Below are 25254 nucleotides of genomic sequence, written 5' to 3' on the forward strand. Positions count from 1 at the left end.
ATTTAGAAGGTATAAGCATTCAAAACTTCCAAAAATATGGATAATTGATTTTGATGACATCTCTCTGCAATTCAGCTTCTCATCAGATTTTCTGTCCAATCAAAAGCTCTCTTGAATCTGAAGCTCCGCCCCCTACATTATAAATAGACGCTGATTATATATTATATATTGTTCACTTGTTCACACATTTACTATTTCCTACATGGTGAATGGCACCAAGTACACTTGCGCGAGTCGGCACAGACCAGAAAACATACCGGACCCATTTGAATTCTGCTCAGAATGATATATTTTAAAGTAGTATGGAGATTAGGAGGAAACTGCGGCTATAACGAGCTCAACGGCTTTGACCGAGCTGTGATATAAACAAAACACTATTGGCTATTTTAAAAACTGTTCGATATTTCCAGCCCTTTCTTCCTGTTTCAGTAGAAGTAACATCAACACGCGTTTCAAGCTACTTCAGTGGGTCTTTAATGTGGTGCTTTGGGACTTTTATTTAAAAAAAAGCTTCAGGTTCAATGCTTTCTTTGTGGCTTCACATGATATATTTTGTAGTTTCCGCTGTCAAATGTGTGTGGTCCATTAAAAGCGTGTTACTAGCTGTGAGAAATATGAAATTGTCAGGTTGTTAAGAAAAAGCAATGAAATCTTCATTCAGTGTAGAAAAAACTTTCCACAGTAGTAACAATGCCCACGAAACTTAATCTTTACTTCCATGTCCTTGAAAAGGCCACGAAGGGCATATATAAATGTAAAAGTGTATGTTTCATAGTTTATTTCTTATTATGCACAAAAAAGTCAAGAGCATTGAATTTTAGAAACCATCCACCAAATAAAAATTCAATACATTCTCCATACACGGACATTTCTAACTAACGCAATGACACGGGATCAGTGAATGAACCCCTCTGTCTTTCAGAAAATGAACCACTCACCAATACAAAGCAATGCTGAGCCATCTTGTGGTGAAATTGTGCGAGTACACATTTTTTTTTTGAAGAAAAAAAACACACACAAATAAAATACATATTTTATCTCGATGCTCATCTTTATTTGACTCCTTAAAAAAAATTACATTCTTGTTTCCTTCAAATTAAATATTTTACCCAATGTCATTTCAGTGCCTGTTTTGACACACTGGTTATTGCAATACAGCTTCAGCTTTTATTTTCACGGTATTGCAGTACGGACCGTGTTAATACACAAACTGTTTCCCATTTATTTTATTCCCATTTTATTTTGGATTCTAACACAGTGTTTTATATGAAATCTGAAGGCACTGTGGTTGACCAGTCAAGGACCCTATTTAGTGTTACTGTAGGCAATACCTCCCCAGATATGATTACAGGATTGCACACAATTCGTACCATTAAAAAATGCATTTTGAAAAAGCCATAAATAAATTCGAGAGCTGTGTGTATTGTATTAAATTAATGTATTAATGAATTAAATGTTGGTCACAGTATGATGACTATAATTGGTCCGTTTTAAAAAGCAAGGCAAAGCATTCACAAGCTAATTGGCAAGTATGATAATATATAATTAAGCATAGCAAGGCTTAGCATAAAAATTAATAACATTGCTTGGAAAAAAGATCCATTGGCCGAAGATTACACGTTAGCTGTCTAATTAGATAACTTCATTGTCTCAGACACTTTTACATACTTTAAAGTTAGATATCATTTTGGCAATTCTGTTTTTGGCGGGTTCGATTGTAGACATCCTAAAATGCACAATAAAAAACTTGCTTTTGTTAATTTTGTTGCTACATAATATTGAAAAAATATTACAAATGACCATAGACCAGCTTTGGCACTGTAATATTTAACATTCAAGATGATTTTGATTCTGAAAACACATATTGTACCGCTATTCTATTTTTTATCAAGACCAACATTGTGAAAAAGGATTCACAGTGTTGTTCAACAAGTAAGACGTCAATTTAAAAATAAAATAAGAACTGGCAAGCCACTTCAACATGAGTTTCTAGGAAAACCCCAACATGAAGCTAAGTACGAGACTTTACAGTTCATCTAAAAAAGAAAACGCCGTCATCATTTACTCATTCCTATGTCGTTCCAAACCCACACTGTCTTGCTTTCATGAACACAAACAAAGAAGTTTGGCAGAATGTCCTGAAAATAAATGTAAATGTAGTCTGTACAACCTTTGCACCAAATCAAACTCTTTTAAAGTCACACATATTAAGTCTTTATTTTAAGTCAAAAAACAGACTGTAATCCTTGTCTCACAACTTGTGTGGGTCATTAGGTTAAGATGATTTTAATAGCATTTCTGAATTAAACTTCAGAAGCAAAAATTGCAAAAAGTTAAAATGAGTTCAAACTGTGTCCCAATGAATTGATTGAAAGATTAATTTAGGTCAACCCTCAACAGGTCAATGTGCAATGTCTTTAATGTATTAGTAAAACTATATTTGGGTAAATATTGTGGTTTATTTTGTCATATTGGTGCTTATTTAAAAAAAGAAATGAACTTGATTTTTCTCACAGTTGTGAAATGTAACATGAGGTTGAGTAAACAATGACAGAATGTTTCTTTAAAAAATGGCTTGGTCTTGTTTTATATATATAAAAAAAAAATTACCAGTAACAGTGGACAAGTGATTTTCATTTTGATGCTCTCACTGGTTTTAGATGAATTTGACCTATTATATCTTAAATGGATAGTTCACCCAAAATTTTTAATTCTGACATTATTACTCGCCCTCATGTCGTTCCAAACCCGTAAGACTTTTGTTGATCTTCGGAACACAAATGAAGATCTTTTTGATGAAATCTGAGATCTTTCTGTCTCTCTATTGACAGCTACGCAACTGACTCTTTGCTGCCTCAAAAAGTTCATAAAGAGATCGTAAAACTAATCCATATGAATTGAGCAGTTCACGATCCCTTTAAATGATGAACAGATTTAATTTAGGCTTTTATTCACATAATATAAACATTCAATGCACAAATCAGTTGTGGTAATCAGTTCGGTTGAGCTTCTGTTTATGTTCGCTGATCAATATTTATGTGAATAAAAACCTAAATTCAATCTGTTTATCATATAAAGCGATCGAGTCTCTTCAGAAAATTTGGACTAAACCGCTCAATTCATATGGATTAGTTTAAAATATTATGAACTTTTTGAAGCATCAAAGTGTCAGTTGCGTAGATGTCAATGGAGGGACAGGAATCTCTTAAAATTTCATCAAAAATACCTTCATTTGTGTTCCGAAGATGAACGAAAGTCTTACGGGTTTTGAACGACACGAGGGCGAGTAATTAACGACAGAATTTAAATTTTTAGGTGAACTATCCCTTTAAACCACGATTGCACTAAGTATGGTATGTGTGCGGCTGCATATATGTTGAGTCTCTTGCAGACGTCCAGCTTCGTTCATTTACTCTGCAGCCATTCTGTTCTCAGTTCAGCCACCTCTTTGCCGTACCACTCATGTAGTTTGGAGAAGCAGGCCGTGCCGGGGGAGACGGGGCTCTCGAGCGACCCGCCGTTGGTCTTCCTCCGCGGAGGCACCGGAGGTGGTCTGACTCCACTTGCCCTCGCGCTGCAGTCCCCGTCCCAGGCACAACCCTCGCTGACACCGTTTGCCGAACTGGTGTGTTTACTCCAAGACACCCCGTTTTCTCTGCTAGACAGCCCCTCCTGCGAAGGCCCCGTTATGGCAGTGTTCTGTAGGGACGGGTTGGAGGTTCGAGTGCCCGCTTCTGCCCCCTGGTGTTTCTTCGCCTTGCTTTTGGCTTGTAACGATCTCGCTTCTTGTACCTCCTCCAGCTGCCTCTCCAGCTCCTTCACAACCAGGCGCATGTAATCGAAACTGGCTCGGGACAGAGCCTTGACCCACGATTCCATCGCGGCCTGGCTCTCCGCAGCCATCTTGTACACCCTCGCTTTGAAGCAGTCGAATTTGACGGCGAAGGCGAACTCTTCGGATTCGGACTCACAGAGCTCCACCGTACAGCCTTCCAGGACGATGACGCCAATGGGCTCTCGACTTTCCTTCTCCTCGAAGTAGAACAGCATGTTGCCCTTCAGGATAAACCAGCGCCGATGGTACGCCGTGTTCCGTTCCCCTTTCTTAAAGAGGAAGCCTGTCTTGTCTGGAGGAGAGTTGCATGTGGCATAATGCGCCACGCTCCTCTCGTTCAACTTCATGATGGCGAGGACACCCGTCTCTGAAACAGAAATGAATAAAAACTGTGTTTACAGTACAAACATTTACAGTAGAGATAGACTGATAATATTAAACAGTTAATAATATTGATTTAACCCAATTTTCTACTTATCATATTGCGTAAAAAAGTTAAATAATAATTAAAAAAAATTGTTCTGCATGTTATTTATCAGTCAATATATATAACAATGATTTCACTGCACTTTTATTTGGCTATTAGCTTTCTTAAAAACTGATTAGATGTGTTTTGCAATATTTTATATCCAATCCAATATATATAATATTTTAAAAATGTGAATAAAAGTGATGAAAAGAATGAAAACACACTATTGTTCAAAGTTTGGGGTCTGTTTTTTAATGTTGCAGTAAAAGCAGTAATTTGTGAAATGTTACTAAAATAAATATAGGCATATATATATATATATGATTATATATATAATTATTATATTTTCAAATGTAATTTATTCCTGTGATGGTGAGCTGAATTTTCAGCATCATTACTCAGTTACTCATTACTACAGTTTTCACTGTCACATGATCCCTCAGAAATCATTCTAATATGCGGATTTGCTGCTCAAGACAAGAAACATTTCTTATTATTATCAGTCAAAAACATTTGTGACTAATATTTTTTTGTGGGATCCACAATAAGTTTTTTTCATAATTCTTTGATGGATAGAAAGTTCAAAAGAACAGCACTTTTTTAAAAATAATAAAAAAAACTTGAGTAACATTATAAAAATCTTTACTGTCACTTTTGATCAATTTAATACATCCTTGCTGAATAAAAATATAAATTTCTTAAAAAAAAAAAAATGTTTTACTGACCACAAACTTTTGAACGGTAAGAGATCTAAATTCACCGTTCTATGAAAGCTCTTTAGCGAAGCCTTCACGTTTGGCCTGCTTCCAACCGTCAATCAAAACACCAGCACATGTAGAACATCTCCATCCCATTTCTGCTCTAAAAAAATATAGAAACAGCCACACACACAGTGAAGTCAACAACCGAGGTGTCATAAGGAACACTGATTCCACTTCACACATCTGACCTGGTTTAAAACAAGCAAATTCCTCTTTCTTAAAACAAGTGCCATAAATAAAGGTCTGTGTGGGGTCTGGGGTGACTAAACTATACATGAATCAGACCTAGCGTCAAAACCATGTGACAAAAAAAGTCACAATTCACACACACACACACACACACACACACACACACACACACACACATATTATATATGTAATGTACACACACACACACACACACACACACACACACACACCAAATATTTATTTTTTTAGATTCATGACTTTTCCAGCCCTGGACGTAACCATATATCCTTGATATGCCAGATACCATCACTTTACCATGGTACCACTTAGGGGTGTAACGATACCCTAATTTCACGATTCGATACATATCACGATACTGAACTCACAATACGATATTATTGCGATACTCCAAGACATATAATAAAAGGTTAAGAAAAAATGTACTGTTGATTAAATACTAAATTTGATATAACATTGTGGGTGTAAATGAATAGGTTTGGACAATGGTGACACCAGAATAAATATATTCATGATTCTGAACCTGAAAATACAGAATTATTTTAGACAAATATGCTTGCATTCTGTCACTGGCTAGATATATTTAAAATAATGTAGGCCACTTTTTACTGGTAACATAACACTCATAACATAAGCATTATCTGGACCCACTAATACTCCCCCATTATTATACATTATATTCAACATAATATATTGTAGTTTAATGTACAACTGACTCTGAAAACTAGAGATGCACCGATTGATCGGCTGGTGACCGGAATTGGCCGATTTTCACGTGATCGGCCGTAACCGGCGACCGGCCGGTCAGTCTGACAAATGCCGATTTTATGCCGGTCAAATGCACTCGGGCGCCGCATAATTAACATCGCGCAACATCAGCATCACACGTGCACACGGAGCACATGTAGAAAACCTCGTGAATTACGTCCGTTCAGACCGCAAGCGCGTATTTATTTTCGGCGTGCATGTTAATCAATGAGTGCATTCACAACGGGAACAGGAGCAGCGCGAGCGTCAAGCAGGAGCGTCGCGAGCAGTGAAGCGCGTGTTTCGGCGCCGAGTCTATTTGCTGCACTGCTCGCGCTCAATTAAAGGAAAAGCACACTTTTGATGGAAAATAGCCTAAATAGGGTTTCACAAAAAAAGTGCCCAAAATGCACAGAATTTGTGTTTTAACAAGAACTGGAGTAGGCTATGTCAGAAAAGAAAACAAAGACTAATATTTATAGAAAATGTACCCATTTAAACTTGTTTTATTATTCAGTTTGTACAAGTGATTGCAATAGGCCTGTGTGTGTGCTTTGAGAAATATCTTTATACTGCAAGGCTATATTTATTTTATTTTTTATTTATATAGCCTATTATTTTATTGCCATTCCCTGTTTTCATACAGACGTTTCGTTTGCTAAATATATAAATATATAAATATAAATATATATTATATATATATATATATATATATATATATATATATATATATATATATATATATATATATATATATAATTATTGGATATTGAATGTGAAAAGGAAATGGTTCTTCCACAACACTGCACTTTAGATGTGTGTGAACTATGCAAATTGTAAAATGTTCTATTACAGAAAAGATATAAAATAAATATTTGTGTGTGCTGTAAAGTGGTTAGAAAAAATTAAATCGGAATCGGCTAAAATCGGTATCGGCAGGTCAAACTTAATGAAAAATCGGAAATCGGAATCGGCCCAGAAAATTGTAATCGGTGCATCTCTACTGAAAACTTCAATTTTTTCTCACATGGTAATTTTTATTTTGGGTGAACTATCCCACATTGTTGTGGGATACACATTGTTGCATTTTTGTATTACGATATATTGTGACACATATTGTTACACCCCTACCACTACCACAATACTTTTTATAAAGATCATACAAAAGTATTTTCTGAAGTACCTTTGTATATACTAAAAGTAACAAAGTTGTTTGGACATTTACTATGATTAATACCATGGTACATCCATTTTAGTACCATGTCAAAGTACCAGCATTATATCCGGTAACTGTATTTTTGTTTTGTTTTGTATTAATGTTACATTTACAAAAAAGGAACCAATAAGCCCCATGGTAGTATCATGTTTTAGACATGTTTCATGGTATTTACAATGGTGTTCTTGGAAGTTGCATTTAATATCATTTAAACACCATGCTACATGCATTTCAACATCATGGTATGTATACATCAAAATACCATGGTATTACTATCTGATACTGTTCCACGGTTCTGCCGCAGTAAAAACAAACAGTTATTAGTGATACAGCCAGCTAATACAGCCTACAACTGCAGTTTGAGTTATCCAGACAGCAGTCTTATACCAATGTGCGTTCAAAAACTGTAAATGACATACACACTACATTTCAAGTGCGCATCAGAATGCTGCAGAAACACTGTCAGACCACATCTGCAGGACAGTTAGGCTACATGCTTTAACAACGACCAAGAAGGTGTTTAAAAAGCTAATATAACATAATCAAACTCATTTACACTCGTAAAGAAAGGAAATCATCCATCACAATAAGCACAACATGTGGAAATGAAATCAACATGACTTAATACAGTCTTTGTCATTCTCGACTGAGCTCGAGCAGTTTGCTTGACAAACCATCAAAAGCAGCCTGGTTACTAGCGTAAAGCTGATGAAGCCGCGTTACAAAGATAGAGAAACTCATGAAGAGAAAGCTTGAACGTCATTTCGAGCATTTATCGGTGTTTAACTTGCCTTCTGAGTGTGTTATTGGACGCCCGCAGACAGCTTTCCTCCCTTCATTCTTCCTTTCCTGGCTGGCGATCACGTGACTCTACAGGAATCTCTCTAGTAACAGCAGCAGTGCTGCGCGCGCTCATGTGTGCATAATAAATTACTCACACAATCGGTTATTATAAACATCATAATGAGTCCCACGCGCCTCTGACATGTTTAAACTTAAGTTGGAGATTGTATACATGATTATGTATATGCATTCTTATATGCATTTCGTTTAGTCATAAGTATCTGCTCTTTTTGGTACGGTAGCAACACCCTGCTATGAGGAAAACAAACAAACAGCTAAAACCAACCTAGGTGGTTGGCTGGTTTTGGGCTATTTTTTAAGCTGACCAGGCTGGTCTGAACCGAACACCAGCTTGGCCAGCCTGAGACCAGCTTAAACCAGCTAAGACCAGCCAACTAGCCTAGGCTAGTTTTAGCTGGGGGTTTCAGAAGGGAAGGTACAGTGATGATATCAGATGGAAATACCATGGTACATATCCAAAGCAACATGGCATTACCATGATCTATAAAGTACTGGTGACTTTTTATGGGTGGTTTTTATAAGTGGTAGCCTAATGTTGGTGTTTTGGAATATACCATTGTATTTACAAGAATTCACAATACCATCCCTGCAGGAAACCCAGAAGTAGCTGGTTAAAGCTGGTCTCCCAGGCAGGCCAAGCTTGTCAAACTGGTCTCTCAACTTGACCAGCTAAGATCAGCCTGGTCAATTAAAAAAAAAAAAAAAAAAGTGTCCAAAACTCCTCTAAAACCAGCCAGGGAGACCAGCTAAACCAGCTTATTTCAGCAGGTATGACTGTACATTTTTATTTATTTTTTAGGTGTGACTGTACATGTTCAAAGAATATGAGAGCAGTACCATGGTACGTTTTTGCTAGTGGGGGTTTGCTATGCCAGAACTTTAGGCCAAGGGAGTCAATAATATTCAATTAGCATAAACTGACAGAAAGTGCACAACTATGGAAAGAAAAATAAGCATGTTAAAAAACTAGAACTAGAACTAGAATGATGCTAGAAGTTATCATATTGTCTATTTTAGATTATTGGAGTCAAAGTGACACTGTTCTGCCAAGATAGACATTTGGAGGGTGTTTCGGCCCAACGCACACATTAATATATCATCTATTATTTGGACTGTTGTGACCGAGTCTACAGTCACACCAAAGTCAAACATTCAATGTCACATTGGTAGCATTAAAATAATGATAGTAATAATAATGATAATTATTATTTAAAATCATATTTAGAAAAATCTTCAGATTAAGTCAAAACACTAAACAATGCAGTTACAGCAAAATTGATATTTATTATGGAAAATAAGAAAGAAGATGAAAGAAAAAGGTCTTAGTCCCCAATATATTACTATACATACAGTATCTTCTCTGCTTATGTAATGTACATGAAGGACACATACAGAGAGTTAAAAGGTTTGAATGAAAGACTGTTATTGAATACTAAATGCTAAAAGAAGGTCAATTCAATTTCACTTGAAACAAAACCACACTCGCAGTGTCACGCATTCACACAGACATGCATTCTTGGTCTCTAAATATGTAGTGAAAAAAAAAAAAAAAACACCTCTGATTAGTAATAACAGAAATTGCCTCAGGCTCACTTCAGCCAAGGCTTCTGGGAAATTGAGTTTTAGTGGTTGCCCTTGTCGATGAACCGCGTCGAGGTCCTAGCTTTCCTACCATCAACATTTAAACGAAATCCCAGTGCTATCAGAGGACTCTTCAAACGTCCCGCATAGCCAAACCTTTCAGCAGCCAAACAATAAGTCTCCTGTACATTTGACGACAATTTCTGATATACAGTAAACACAAACTACACAAAAAGGAATGCTGTAGAAACTAGTACAAAGACAGAAATATTAGATTTTGATTACATCGTAGTGCACCAAGTCATTTTTACAATGTTTTTGATGCAACACTCATTCACAAACATTTACTAAAAGAATGAAATGACTAAAGAAATTGTATAAAATATTAAAGTGGGTTAAAAGAGAGAAAGAAAAATGTGCTTTGAATATTTTTTATCTTACATACATAATCCCCTATAAACATGTGCCTTTTACCGAGATCGAAGATGAATGGATCTCTATAATATTGATATTATGGGTCCTGTACATCATCCTCAGACAGACTTGATTCATATAGTTTCAACAACAATGCAATCTCAGAACTGTATGCCAATATCACAGAGTTGTAGTGTTTGCCTTTACAATTGAGTTTGTCTGTCTGTGATGGTGCAATTTTTCTGGATATTAAAGCCAACATGAAATGGCATTAACAACCCATTTTACCCCCATAATTCGACACTTGAATGCAGAAAATGAAGGTGAAAAGAACATTTTGGCATATCTAAACTGAAATGCTTCTTGTCCTTTTAACATTAACCAAGAAAAAAGTTCTTACATTTTTTGATGAAATTACAACAACAAACATTGTCTTCTTTGGAAACTTGCACTGATGAATCAATCTCTAAATGAGACCAGAAATGTGTTTGAAGAAAGCAAACAGAGTCCATTCTGATTTCATGTTGACTTTAAAGTGGCCTGTTACAAGTTGGGGGAAGAAACAGTGCATACAATTGCACGTCAGTCCATTTTTGGCTCTATAACCCTCTCCTCTCTCCTCCAAAAAGGGTTTTTTAATCTAACTATAACAGTAGTTCTGCTAGATCCAGGCAGAGCAAGTCTCCGACCCGGCTAAATCCAAAGAACCTGTAAAAACATTCATATTCAGAGAGCAAAACAACACTTAATATCATAACAAGACACAGTAACTCCAGTGTGGGGGTAAATAAGGAACAAAAATAGGACAAAAATGAAATAATAACCAAAGACAGCAGTGCTTAACGATACACGACCACAGTTTTGACAAATACGACATTCGTCCAGTTGGTTCTTTCTGCCTAGAATACACAGTAGGCTTAAGAGTCACTGTTCTTCTGGGAAAACAACAAACAGAAATAACATTTAAGGTAAAGAAAAGAGAGATACTCAAAGGAAATATTAACAACGATAAGTAAAAAAAAAAAAAATCTCAAGTGTCTATGGATTGGAAAAAAGCTCTTTGAGTCGCAATGGAGATGAATATACAAGTAAGTGAATGAAGGAATGAATGAATGAATGAATGAATGCCTTTTGTGAAATCTCATCATCTTTAAATCTCTCCTCCATTGGATTTCTGATGACGCTACATTGTGGCTATAACGTTTGCGCTCTACTTCCCTGACTGGCAAGCAGTCAGAGTGCTTCTATAACAGTTCTCCTCCAGGTTGTTTCAGTAGAGCAGGTATCGGTCATGAGTGGGGCGCAAAAGTTCGCAGGGCCTGGTACAATCTGTTAAAAGAGGGCCGGTCCACGATGTCACGACTCCAGCAGCGCATCATCAGCTCGAACAGAGAGGATGGACAGAGTGGTGGGGCGGAGAGAAAGATCTAGAGAGGGTGAAAAATAAGAAGGTCAGAAGTCTTTTTTAGATGAAACCTCCAAAGAAATAATGCATTTCATGCAAAAGTTTTCATCCTGCAGCAGTGCATTCATTCAAACTCACTGTAATTTGGGATTCACTCACTTCAAATCACAACCCAAATCAAAGGCAATGTGTGTACCTGTCTGCCCTGGTTTCGGAAGAACTCGCCGGTGTTCTCGATGACCTGTTCATCAGACAGCAGGCTGTAGGGCTGCTCCTTACACAACGTGAAGATCTCCCACAAAGTCACTCCAAATGCCCACACATCACTCGCCGTTGTGAACTTTCCCTAGAAAACACACACATGTATCCCGTAATGCACCGATACAAAGAAAGAAATCCGCTGCTGACAGATGTCTCCAGCCAATAGTTAAGTCAAAACAAATAGCTTTGGAACAATTCATACACTACCGTTTAAAAGTTTGCGCTTTTGAAAGAAGTCTCTTATGCTCTTTACAATTTCAAATAACTGTTTTTCATTGTAATGTCTTAAAATGTAATTTCGTCCTGTGATGCAAAGCTGAATATTCAGTGTCTTCAGTGTCACGTGATCCTTCAGAAATCATTATAATATGATGATTTGCATCTCAAGAAACGTTTATTATTATTATCAATGCTGAAAACAGTTGTGCTGCTTAAATTTCTGTGGAAACGTTGATAAAAAAAATTCAGGATTCTTTAATGAGTAAAAAAAGTTGAAAATAATTTTTTTTGAAATAGAAATCTTTTGTAACATTATAAATGTCCTTACTTTCACTTTTGATCAATTTAATGCATCCTTGCTGAATAAAACTATTACTTTCTTTAAGAGTGTGTTCACAGTTGGCATGTTTGGTTTGATTAAAATTAACCCTTCATCGGTTCATCTGAATAAGCGAACGCTGCCATCCAAACCCTGGCGCGCATCAAACAAGCGGACCGAGATGGCTAATAAGAGGGGTCTCGTTCTGCTTCTAAACAAAATCTGATGTGGTTTGCATGACATGTGAAAGTAACACTGATCACACGGATGTCACAAGATGCGACCCTAAAAAGGACAGAATGCTCAAGCATACCTGTTTTTTCTATCATAATCGCAAGATTGTCCATCACAGTTCAGTACAGACATCAGAACCGCGTCTCCTCACAGCAGATCTGCGTTTGTGTGTGTGACGGAGGGATTTCTGCCGCTGTTTTGACTCCTTTACACATTTATAAGCTCTTCACGAGTTCTCAGCTGGTCAAAATACCATCATATGTAGCTACGCACATACAACGAGCACATTTATCCCAGAACACAGCATTGTTTTGGATGTTCAGTAAGTTCTGTCTCGAAATATACGTAATAAAAGCCGACCAATCAGCTTGTGAACATATCCCTGTGCCTTTAGGTTCGGTGTTAAAAATGCCAATGTGAATGCTAAGCAGACCAGGACTAAATGTTTTTTTTTTTGTTGATCTGGACCAAATGAACAAAGCGAACTGAACTACAAGTGTGAACACCACCCTGAAAAAGAATACCTTACTGACCTCAAACTTTTGAACAGCAGTGTACATGCATGCAACTTTGCTTTTATCAACAGCTTGTCTTTCCCTCACCAGTAGGATGCTCTCCCAGGCCATCCAGCGTATAGGCAGTACAGCGCGCCCCTGTATACGATAGTAATCGCTACTGTACAAGTTTCTGCTCATGCCAAAATCAGAGATCTTTATGGTGAGCTGGCGGTCCAGGAGGCAGTTCCGTGTGGCCAGATCACGATGCACAAAGTTCAGAGAAGCCAAGTACTTCATCCCAGAAGAGATCTGCACCGACATGTGCAACAAGTCAGCAATGCTGCAAAGAAATAGAAATAAAAGAGTCAGGGATGTGAACCAAAACATGATGAATATATATATACACACACACACACTACACCTTTTAGGAGGAAAACTTACCCAGAACATTCAATTCAGTTTAATGTATTTTGAGTGAAACCATGTTGTATCAAAAATGGCTGCCGTTATTTGAAATAAAGCTTAAATTAAATATAAATCTTAGAATAAAACCTTTTTTTTTTTTGCCTTGCAACAAGCTAAAATACACCATTTTAATTTGACGTGCTAAAACCACTAAAGAACTGTCGAACTGAAAAAAAATTAAGTTTAATAGAAATATAAAAAACGTAACAATTACATAACAAACATAACAAAATGTCTAAAACTTAAACTACATTTAAAATGAAAATTGAAAATATAAAAATAAAAACAAATGCAAAATATTAATAAATACTATATCAGTAATAAAAAAACTAAAATAACACTGGTGTGAAACAAAGAAGGAGACCAACATGAGGGTGAGTAAAACATACAAGAGTTTTCCCTTTTGGGCTAGTAATTCATTTTCAAAATTAGTACCTGTAATAAGATTTTACAATGTTGGTTTTTGATTTCAGGTTTTCAAAAAAGACCAGATTGAAATGACTTATTTACAGTATATGTTATTATCATGACTTGAAGACTGAGAGGTCTCACGTGAAAACCTGGCTTCATTCTAACCCTGTAATCTGAAACATTTCCATCATAAACTGAGAGCTGACTTGAAACTTGGAGGTTAAGTTGAAGAATTCAAAGGTTAAGAATGTTAAGCTTGACTCTGACTTGTAGAAAACAAGCGATCTGTCCCCTGTCTGGAGATGAAAGTCTGTACATGTCAGGGTTCTTCATAATGATGGACACACACCTGACAGACGGAATGTTGTTGGCGTGTGTGAGTGTGCTCTCCAGCTCTCTCTGGGACAGGAACATGTTGAGGTCTCCGTTCTCCATGTACTCCGTCACCATGCAGAGCGGGTCGGAGCTCACACATACGCACAGCAGCTGAATGATGTTCGGGTTATTCAGACGCGACATGATCTTTATCTCCTTCAGGAAGTCATTTCTACACAGACAAAATTATCATGGGATTAGGTGAAAGGTTAAAGGTAAGCATCCATCACTAAATATTGATGTGAAAATAATAGTGAATAGTGAAAATGACTGATGACTGTGTATTCTGAAATGATTTTAGACATTTTTATGGAGAGGTACACCTTGCTAGTACAGGGTTGAACCCCCTTTTACGTTCAAAACTGCGTTAATTCTTCGTGGCACAAATTTAACAAGATGCTGGAAACAATTCCCAGAGATTGATCGGCTGGACATCCATGATGCGAATCTCCCGTTCCTCCACATCCCAAAGCTGCTCTACTGGATTGAGATCTGGAGACTATGGAGGCCGTTTGAGTTTAGTGAACTCATTGTTATGTTCAAGAAACCAGTTTGAGATGATTTGAGCTTTGTGACATGGCGCATTATCCTGCTGGAAGTGTCCATCAGAAGATGGTTCACTGCGGTCATAAAGGGATGGACTTGATCAGCAACAATACTCAGGTAGACTGTGGCGTCGATGCTCAATTGGTGCTAAAGGGGCCAAAGTGTGCCAAGAATATATCCCACACACCACTACACCACCAGAACTGCCTGAACTGTTGATACAAGGCAGGATGAATCCATGCTTTAATGTTGTTTACACCAAAATTCTGAACTGACCATCTAAAATCGAGACCCATCAAACCAGGCAGCGTTTCTCCAATCGTCTATTGTGAATTGTGGCCTCAGTTTCCTGTTCTAATCTGACAGGAGTGGCACTGCTGTAGCCCGTCTGCTTCAAGATCGTGTTGTTCGTTCAGAGACGCTCTTCTGCAGGATGTACTGTAACATGTGGTTATTTGAGTTACTGTTGCCTTTTTATCAGTTGGAATTAGTCTGGCCATTCACCTCTGACCTCTGGCATCAACAAGGCATTTTCACCCACAGAACTGTTGCTCACTGGATATTTCCTCTTTTTCAGATAATTCTCTGTAAACCCTAGAGATGGTTGAATTTCCCTGTAGATCAGCAGTTTCTGAAATACTCAGACCAGCCCGTCTGGCGGCAACAACCATGCCAAAGTCACCTATATCACCTTTCTTCCTCATTCTAATGCTCAGTTTGAAATTCAGCAAGCTCATCTAAATGCCTAAATGCATTGAGTTGCTTGCTGCCATGTGATTGGCTGATCCACGTGCCAATCAATTTTATTCCAACCAGTCACAACACATCCTAATTACATAACCATTCCGAACTTTTAAGCAGGGACTTCCCAGAAGTACTTAAGGCAGCCTCACTCCATGATGCAACTTTCCAATCAAATGTTAGTGTTTTTTTTTCCCCAAACCTGGCATTGCTGGTGGCATCCGCTCTGAGTTGCTTAACTGCTACCAACACCGGCTTGCCGTCCTGCTCTGGTAACGGTGCGCCCTCTCCCAGAAACTCAGCCAAACCCTCGGCCTCACACAAATGTACCTGAAAACAGCAATGCCAACAGACAAGAGAATGAACATATGTGAAGCATCATACTTAAACAACGTGAGAGCGAAAACACGCTTGCATGGGCTCCACTAACAACAAAAATACCAAATACCGTACTAATGCATTTTCATGTTATATTTTGATTGATTTAGTGAAAAATTGGAATAAATACTTTAATCATAGTACCCATATATACAATACCGTTCAAAAGTTTGGGGTCAGTATTTTTTTTTAAATACTTCAAATCATCAAGGATGCATTAAATTGATCAAAAGAGACAGTAAAGACATTTATGTTACAAAAGATTAATCAAAGAATCCTTAGAAAATTATCAGTTTCCACAAAATACTACGCAGCACAACTGTTTTCAGCATTGGTAATATTAATAAATCTGCCACCATAGTAACAGAATGAGGATCAACTGTGTTAAAAAAGTATCAGTAACACTATTACAAAAAAAAAAATCCTTGGCTCTCACTCTAGATTTCCAATGTTTTTCTTAATAAAGCCATACATTACAGTTATGCGTGGTCACTAATAACAGGGTTTTCTGGGAAACACTCAAACATTAGGCATTGCAGCACTGTTTGTATAAAACAAAGCATAAACAGTGTGCAAAAAGATTCCAACTAACTCAGAATAAAAGACAATCCAAGTGGCTCCAGAAGTGAGTCTACGAAACAACGACAGCGACTATAAAACCTCCTGCTGTGGTTCATCTAGACTCACCTCACCAAACTGGCCTTCTCCCAGTTTCTCTCTGAACAGCAGTCTCTCCCGAGGGAACTCGGCCACTGAAATGTCCTTCCGCGTCAGGGAATCCACGGTGAGGGCCGGAACGGCGTACATGTTGCTGCCGGTGACGCCCTGCAGGCTAATGATGTCAGTTTCAGCGTAGTGCGGCACGCTGCTCTGAAAGCACTGGTGTGGGGTGCACAGGGTAACGTCGGGTTCGGCATATCCTCCGCTACAGGCTACAGAGAGAACCAGACGTCAACATATCAGTAATTGTCATTTATATCAAGCCATTGTTTTCTGTTTTTATTTTGAGACACTTTACAATAAGGTTGCATTAGTTATCATTAGTTAATGCATAAAATAACATTAAAAACGATCACTATTATTATTTATTTTTTTACATATAATTTTTTTTTTTTTAATGTTAGTTAAAAAAATACAATTGTTCATTGTTTGTTCATGTTAGTTCAAATCCATTAAAGTGCCCCTATTGTGCTTTTTCAGATATTAGCTTTCATGTAGTGCAATGGAGTGACAAATGGAGCTATTGTCTCCTAAAAGAAAGAACTGATTCTGAACAGCCTCAAACGAGTCGTCAGTAATCCCAGTCTTACTTCCTGCACAAATCTAAGTAGGTTTGTAACATATTTGCATAATTCCAGCCTATGGTCTTCATTGGCTGCCCGCGAACAACGTCTACTTTGACCCGCCCTCAATCACTGTAGATGTAGCTGAGGCCTGGAAGAGTTTGGTTCACGTTGTCGACGTCAAGAAGTCATGTTTTCTGTGTAGCAAAAGCAAATCTACTTTGCTTCACTTCCAAAGGATGAGGACTAATAAGATTATAAGCATTAGTTTCCGACACGTGATGTAAGCGGTAGACCAATCACATCAGACTGGGCCATCTGACCAATCAGAGCAGAGTAGGCTCTCAGAAAGGAGGGGTTTAGAGAGACTGAATCCTTTATCGAACAGTTTCAGACACTGTGAGAAAAGAGGTAATGCTACAATGTATGTTATGAGAAAATTAAAGTGTTTATCATTTTGATCTTGGATGCATGTAAACCTATTGTAGAAGGACCTCCAAAACAAAATTAGGAACCTTTAAAATTGCATTACCTTTAATAAATGCTTTAGAAGTATTTGTCATTGTTAATTTATGTTGACTAATGCAGTTAACTAATATGTGACCCTGGATCACAAAACCAGTCATAAGTCGCACGGGTATATTTGAGGCAATAGCCAACAATTTGCCAACTTTTATGCCGAAAATCATTAGGATATTAAGTAAAGATCATGTTCCATGAAGATATTTTGTAAATTTCCTACCGTAAATATATAAAACATTCATTTTTGTGAGTGAATGCAGCACAATCGCGAACATAATTGGACAACTTTAAAGGCGATTTTCTCAATATTTAGATTTTTTTGCACCCTCAGATTCCAGATGTTCAAATAGTTTTATCTCAGCCAAATATTGTCCTATCCTAACAAACCATTAATCAATGGAAAGCTTATTTATTCAGTTTTCAGTTGATGTATGAATCTCAATTTCAAAAAAGTGACCCATGTGACTGGTTTTGTGGTCCAGGGTCACGTATTAGCAAATGAAACCTTATTGTAAAGTGTTACCATTCTGGCATATCCTTCATTTCATGCATCTCTTTATTAATGTCACCCTATTTATTTTCTTCATCATTGATTTGCAATATTTTAAATGCTGACAATCATGTCACTAGAGCTTTGTTGAGAGTAAGGGAAAGAGGAAGAGAGAGAAAGACAGAAAAAGCAGAAGATGAGAAGAGAGGAAAATGTCAACTTCAGTCATTTTATTTCAACCAAAACACTGAGGTGACTGGGTGCAAGAAACTGCAGGGTGTCACAACAGGAGCAAAGGAAAATCCAGCATCGATTCTTACCCTCGCAAAGTCCGTCAGTCTGGTAACAAGATCAGATGGAGTTCATAGACTGCGAGCAAAGGCTAAAGAACGCAAGACTAGAGGAGGAAGAAAGGAAAAAGTGCATTGGCAGGCAGCATGCAAAATTTCGAGGAAACAAGTGTCAACGAAACTAAGTTCATTTTAAAAGGGTAAAAGATAGAACGAGAGGTTAGTTTTAAAAAGGACATCATGGAGAGGTGTATTCAGTACTGGAAGTCTTCACAGTAGCTCTGGTCCAAAACCTACTAGGATACCTATCTGGGCATTATTGTTAGGATTCAAAGTTGAGCTCCTGACATGAAGGCTGCACCATTAGGCAACAAAATTATGCTTATAGTCTTATAATATTTGGCCAAATTACAAGGCAGCTTTGCATGCTTCCTAGACAATCCCAGACTGCGCCTCAAAATTAACATTAAAATCCAATTATGCAAATGATCCTCACATGTACACGTACTTGCACTACTGTTCAAACGTTTGGGGTGAATACGATTTTTTTTTTATTAAGCAAGGATCCATACAATTCATCAAAAGTGACAATTTGTATGTTACTTCAAATAAATGCTGTTCTTTTGCACTTTCTGTTCGTCAGAGTCCTGAAAAAATTTATCATGTTTTCAACAAAAAACATTATGCAGCACAACTGTTTTCAACATTTATAATAATAATAAATGTTTCTTGAGCAGCAAATCAGCATATTAGCATATCATGTGACACACTGAAGACTGGAGTAATGATGCTGAAAATTCAGCTTTGATCAGAGGAATAAATTACATTTTAAAACATATTACTATAGAAAACATTTATTTTAAACTGTAATAATATTTTACAATATCACTGTTTTCAAATAAACGTAGATGCAGCTTTGGTGAGAATGGGAGACTTCTTTCAAAAGCATTAAAAAATCCTGACCCCAAACTTTTGAACAGTAGTGTATATTAGCATCTGATTATTTCACAAATAAACGTAAAATTATACTTTTTTTAAGGCAATAGTTTTATATTGTGCCTTCCTTACATAATTTTATAATAATAAATAATAAATAAATAATGAATAAATAATTCCCAATGATTTAAGTGATCAGTTGCCCATTTACTGATGAACAATAGTGTTTGAGACAGAGCTAGTGTGTGTGTTCGTGTTTAACGGATGGTACCAGAAGCCTCCGCGCTTTGAGACAGCTCTGGAAGTTTGTTCCTGAGCGCAGCGGGATCCTGATACTGGGGGTCCAGAAGGAAGATCCTCTCGTAAGGGGGGTCGAGGGAGACGCGCGGGGGCACCGGGGGAGTCTGCAGGATTATAGTGTCACTGCTGGAGGACAAACGCACCGTCACCTCCTCCTCCAAAATACGCCTTGGAGCCTAAGAGAGAAAGAGAGAGAAAGATTGTGTTATCATATTTTCCCAAAATAAGTCGCACAGGGTCAAAATTGCATTGTTGAGAAAAAAAACTAAACAAAAGTCATGTTTTATTATTACATCCAGAAATAATGTAAAATACAGGTAAATAAATGAAACATTTACAAACCTTATAAACACTATGAATATGTATTTAAGTTTCCCTCACAACAAATCCTTTAAATTTAATGGTATTCAGAAAAGAACAGGAATGAAAAATAAGAAAAAAACAAACGTAAATTATAATGGCATTCATTATCAACAACATACCCAACACCAAGCAAACACGTTTATTTAAAGCATTTTATTTAATCACCGTTGTGTGGGAAATGCGCTATACAAATAAAATTGGGCTCAAGTACCTCTCTCATTCGGCATAAATTAATGTTTTGCATGCTTTATACAAGTCACTTTGTAATATGAACCACAGCAGGGGATAAAAAAATGCTACTTATATGCCCGGAAAACATGGGGGGGGGGGGGGGGGGTGTCACAACTTCTCAGAGACGCATCTTGAAATTCAGCTATGCTCATCCTTTCAGTAAGGTAGACCAAGGTACTTTACACTCCTCAAATATTACATGTATTGTTGAGCAGCTCTAAAATCTGTTGCATCAATACAAACACACACACACCTTTTCCAGGACTTTGCACACATATTGGCACCACAGAATCAGGAAGATGATCACCACCAGCAGGAGAATAATAGTCACCAAACAGCCAATCAGAATCGACGTACTGCCCTCTTCAGGAGATCCCGTCTTTGATGGCGTCGTCCGGTCCTCTGTCAAACACAGACGGTTTATTAAAGTTCAAGTGAAGTGTGTAGGACTAAAGTTAGTACAGTAGTCAGGTGTGTTCATTTAAAGTCAACAGGAAATGGGGTACGCAACCCATTTTACTTCCATAAAGTGACACATTTCCTCCATTTGTATTCATCGGAAACTTGCTGGATCACGAAAAACAATCTCTACATGATTTGGTTGAACGGACATTTAATTGTCTTTGAAATAACATGTATTAAGAAAGTAAACGGTCAAAAACGTGTCAAATTTAGTTTCATTTTCACAATACAAACACTGCAACGCCTTACCTGTTATTTGAGTAGTTTCTGATACTTTGCTGTTAACTTCATATGAAGGAGGGGTCAAAACTGGAGGCCTCTGGGTAGGAAGCACATTAGTTGCTGCAATGGAAAATAATTCAAACACAGGAAATCACTAAACCTCAAGTTACACCCACTTTAAAATACATTTATCACTCTAAATGTGAATAAGTAATTGGTCTCACTATGAGTGATGCACGCATTTCCAATAAGATGCTTTTGAAAGAAATGAATACTTTTTATTCAGCAAGGATGCATTAAAGTGAATAAAATGTCCAGTAAAGACATTTATAATGTTCGTATAAATGCTGTTCTTTTGAACTTTCTATTCTTCAAAGAAACCACAAAAAATGTATCATGACAGGACTGTTTTCAACATTAATAATAATAATTATTAGCAGCAAATCAGCATGAATGATTTCTGAAGGATCATGTGAAACTGAAGACAAGAGTAATGATGCTGAAAATTCAGCTTTGTGTGACAGTAATAAATTAAAATTGAAAATATATTCAAACAGAAAACGATTCTTTTAATTTGTTTCAAGCCTTGGTGAGCATAAAATACTTCTTTCAGAAACATAAAAATATCTCACCGACCCCAAATTTTTTAACGATGGTGTAAGTGGAAATTAATAAATTGGGAATGATGATATGAAAAGCATTTCACAGTTCTGGCTGAATTTTAATGAGGAAATACTGGGAATACCAGTGGGAGGGAGAGGTGAGCTGTTCTTATTTCATACCAGACTGAAATGAGATCTCGCTGAACATCATCCAATTGTCAGCAAAGTAGAAGCGGCAGCGCAGGGCCGTGGCCGACCTGTGCTTTAATGGGACGGTCACATAACGAGCGCTTGGGTTCCGGTCGTCTAGAACGGTGTGAAACTCCACCGGCTCTGCCTCCCACTCAGAAATCAGATGCAGTTTAAAAGCACAGGACACGGATGCGAAGATCTTCACACCCCGAGAGAACATGTTGTTACTGTGAACCTGTTAAAGAGAGGATAAACAAGCATCATTAACATCTGAAGCCTTTTCTTTGTTCACTATAAATAAAGCTTCATAGTACTACAATATGCACCATTTAAAGTCAACATAAGTGACATTTACAACTCATTTTTCTTTCAAAAGTGGACATTATGTTCAGTTTCCAGACCCCTTGTGGACTATTTACTTTCTATTCATCAAAGAATCCAGAAAAAAAAAGTACCATTATGTACAAACGCAGCATAAGAGACTTCTTTCAAAAACATTACAAAAATGTTACTGACCCCAAACTTTTGGATGGTTGTGTATACAAGTAAATCTTAAGTAAATAAGATCAACTCTGATTTCATTCTAACTTTAAGATACATAGAAACTAAAACAAAGTGACCAGGCTTCAATAAACATATGATTTCTTATATAAAATCATTACTTCAACACTGTAAAAAGTGAATAGTTGGATCAACTTAAAAAAATTACTTCAATTGGTAACACCTAAATAAATTAAGTTTTCTCAACTTAAATTATCGTGAAAAACGTGATAATTTAAGTTGAGAAAACTTAATTTATTTAGGTGTTACCAATTGAAGTAATTTTTTTAAGTTGATCCAACTATTCACTTTTTACAGTGAAGATTAAGCACTTAAACCCCCCAGTCCACAGACACTGACACTATTATGGCAAACAATCCAGCCCCAACATGCAATTATGTTTTATTATGTGTGAAATATGATGTATAATTAGTGCTACATTAAAGCTGTCATTCAACAAACACTTCAAAGCGCATCAACTTCAAATTATACACATTACAGATGTAACCCAGAACACATGCACATTTTAGGTTCGGTACAAGTTCTATCAGTGTTAGTGGCTGAATGTCAATTACAATAGAAAATAATTATGTTCATAAATGAAAAACATTGTCAATAGTGTTTCAAGAGCAAGATATTAAATATTATACACTACTATTCAAAAGTTTAGGGTCAGTAGGATTTCTTTTAAAAGAAATTATTTTATTCAACAAGGATGCATTAAAAATTGATCAAAAGTAACAGTAAAGATTATTATAATGTATTATAATGTTTCTGAAGGTGGGCAATAGGATCAAATCCTTATTTCATGATATGATCATTTTTAATTCATTATAACAATGTATAAATCAAATAGTTATTTTTATTATATAAAAAAGAACAAAGAAGCAAATTACAAACAATAGGAAAAAATGATAGCGATACAAATTAAAATACGTTTTTCAGGTACAGTAGGTTTATTTAACATGTATACATTTATTTAACATCTTTTGTTGTTTGATTAACATTAACGACACAGACAGGTATTTTAGGCTTATGTCACTTTAAGGCCGAATGCTTAGATCTAATATACTGACACATATTTGGTTTTCACTGAGCTGTTTACATTCACTTAAGCCATAACCGACTGTATTTACTTGAGATACTCCACATGATTGGCATTTTGACAACTGCGTCTGTATTGACCATTCAGGCGCAAAGAGAAGTGAATTCGGGACTGCGCTCTGTCTAAGAAAGCTACGCGATACCACATTAAGTTATTTCTGTCACAACTTACAGCACATAATAACTTGATAAACTCTTTTTGAAGATCCTAGTTAAATGCACACGCTTCTTTGACGTCTTTGCGTCTGACTTGATATCCCGCCTTCACTAACTGCAAGTTAAATTGATAACAAATTGTGTTTGGATGGTAATTTTGTTCTCAAAAATATACTGTGACGAGATTGGCAACCTTTTATTAGGCTATTCTCGGGTTACAGAAGACTGGTACTCTGTTTCAGGATCACCTAGCAAAGACAATTTAGGAAAGAAGAAAATACGGAATAAAAACTATTTTTCAATAAGTCTAGCTGAAATACGGGATTGTCCCAGGGAATACAGGACAGTCCCGGGGAAAACGGGACGTCTGGTCAGCATACTGTCGTTAACGTGTGCCTAGTGTGATGAAAGTGCTTACTTCATGCTGACCTTGTCTGAGCAAGTTATATAGAATAAATTAACACCGATGTTTAAGTTAAAAACATTTATTTTTGTGTTCACGAATACCAGAGGACTTTTGCATAATCAAAGATTCATTGACTAAGAAAAGTGGCTCCGAAAATACAATTTAGAATAATAAACTGGTTTTTACTAAATCCTTAATTAAATTTTTCATTAAGTACAAGCTTTACATTCAGCTTTAACACGTTGGTCCGGTTTACTTCCTTTAGTGCCTCACTGTAATCACCACAGCTCTTCCTCCACTCTCACCTTCATAGAGGTGAAGTTTCGTTGTCTGTCAAACTGGAACTCCATCTCTACAAATCCAGGGCCCAAGCTGTCGTTCCTCCAGCCCACGTAGTCATATCCGGGCCACAACCGGTACTGCCTTCTCTGTGCAAAGTCATCCTGACCAATCACACCATCCGTCAGCTGACCCAGCCCCCTAGACAGCTTCCTGTGGGACGAGAATGACAGGAAGCACTTAGCTCTGGGCGACGAGTGATTAGCATTGATTGTAGAACTTAAAAACAATCTTGATTGTTCTGCCAAAGAATGACCCTGAAAACTCCACAACTCCAAAGGTGGCAAGAGGATGCAAAATCAATGTGAAGAAACAGACGACCTCCAAACTATGTATATAAAGCTTTTTAAAAAAAGGATTGTTCACCCATCAGCATTTACACATGTGTTTCCAAACCTGTTGGACATTCTTTCTTCAAATCATTTAACATTGGAATATACGTTTTTTTTTATTATTATTGAAATGTAATCGACCGATATTAGACATTTAACTGATTTTTAATGTCTTTGAAAGAAATCTCTTCTGTTCACCGAGGCTGCATTTATCTGATCAACAATAAACTAAAAACAGCAATATTGTGAAAAATTATTATAATTTAAAATAGCTGTTTTCTATTTTAATATATTTTAAAAAGTAATTTATTCCTGTGACCAAAGCTGAATTTTCAGCATCATTACTCCAGTCTTCAGTGTCACATGATCCTTCAGAAATCATTCTAATATGCTGATTTGCTGCTCAAGAAACATTTCTGATTATTATCAATGTTGAAAACAGTGGTGCTGCTTAATATTTTTGTGAAAACCGTGATCATTTGTAACAGGATTCTTTGATGAATAAAAAAGTTCAAAAGAACAGCATTGCATTTAATGCA

General features: G+C 36.8%; 2 protein-coding genes across 5 annotated transcripts in view; both read right to left on the reverse strand.

Annotated features, from left to right (window-relative positions):
• Positions 1-1036: 1036 nt before the first annotated feature.
• On the reverse strand, positions 1037-8086 carry LOC308690288 (sesquipedalian-1-like). 4 transcript variants are annotated; one of them, XM_081364681.1, is made up of 4 exons: positions 8027-8086; positions 5030-5160; positions 3458-4202; positions 1037-2731 (listed from the first exon to the last, which is right to left on the reverse strand). In XM_081364681.1, the coding sequence occupies exons 3-4, from the start codon at positions 4180-4182 to the stop codon at positions 2695-2697; spliced, it is 762 nt and encodes a 253-aa protein (XP_081220807.1). In that variant the 5' UTR covers positions 4183-4202; positions 5030-5160; positions 8027-8086; the 3' UTR covers positions 1037-2694. The 4 variants fall into 4 exon arrangements, with proteins under 4 accessions (XP_081220807.1, XP_081220808.1, XP_081220806.1 ...); XM_081364682.1 differs by having other exon boundaries at positions 1043-2725; positions 8027-8079; XM_081364680.1 differs by lacking the exon at positions 1037-2731 and having other exon boundaries at positions 3268-4202; positions 5065-5165; positions 8027-8083.
• Positions 8087-9358: 1272 nt separating this feature from the next.
• The window catches only part of LOC308691337 (discoidin domain-containing receptor 2-like), a gene marked incomplete at its 5' end in the record, with an annotated part of 20619 nt that continues 4723 nt past the window's right edge, over positions 9359-25254 (reverse strand). Inside the window, 11 exons of the mRNA XM_081366413.1 lie at positions 9359-11521; positions 11696-11845; positions 13135-13369; positions 14255-14452; positions 15770-15897; positions 16633-16877; positions 19738-19942; positions 20614-20762; positions 21072-21164; positions 21827-22073; positions 24350-24536. Coding sequence (XP_081222539.1) covers positions 11384-11521; positions 11696-11845; positions 13135-13369; positions 14255-14452; positions 15770-15897; positions 16633-16877; positions 19738-19942; positions 20614-20762; positions 21072-21164; positions 21827-22073; positions 24350-24536 — 1975 coding nt within the window. The 3' untranslated portion in view covers positions 9359-11383. The remainder of the gene's footprint in view (positions 11522-11695; positions 11846-13134; positions 13370-14254; positions 14453-15769; positions 15898-16632; positions 16878-19737; positions 19943-20613; positions 20763-21071; positions 21165-21826; positions 22074-24349; positions 24537-25254) is intronic.

This window comes from Scardinius erythrophthalmus, assembly GCF_964197995.2.
Source record: "Scardinius erythrophthalmus genome assembly, chromosome: 5".
NCBI lineage: Eukaryota > Metazoa > Chordata > Actinopteri > Cypriniformes > Leuciscidae > Scardinius > Scardinius erythrophthalmus.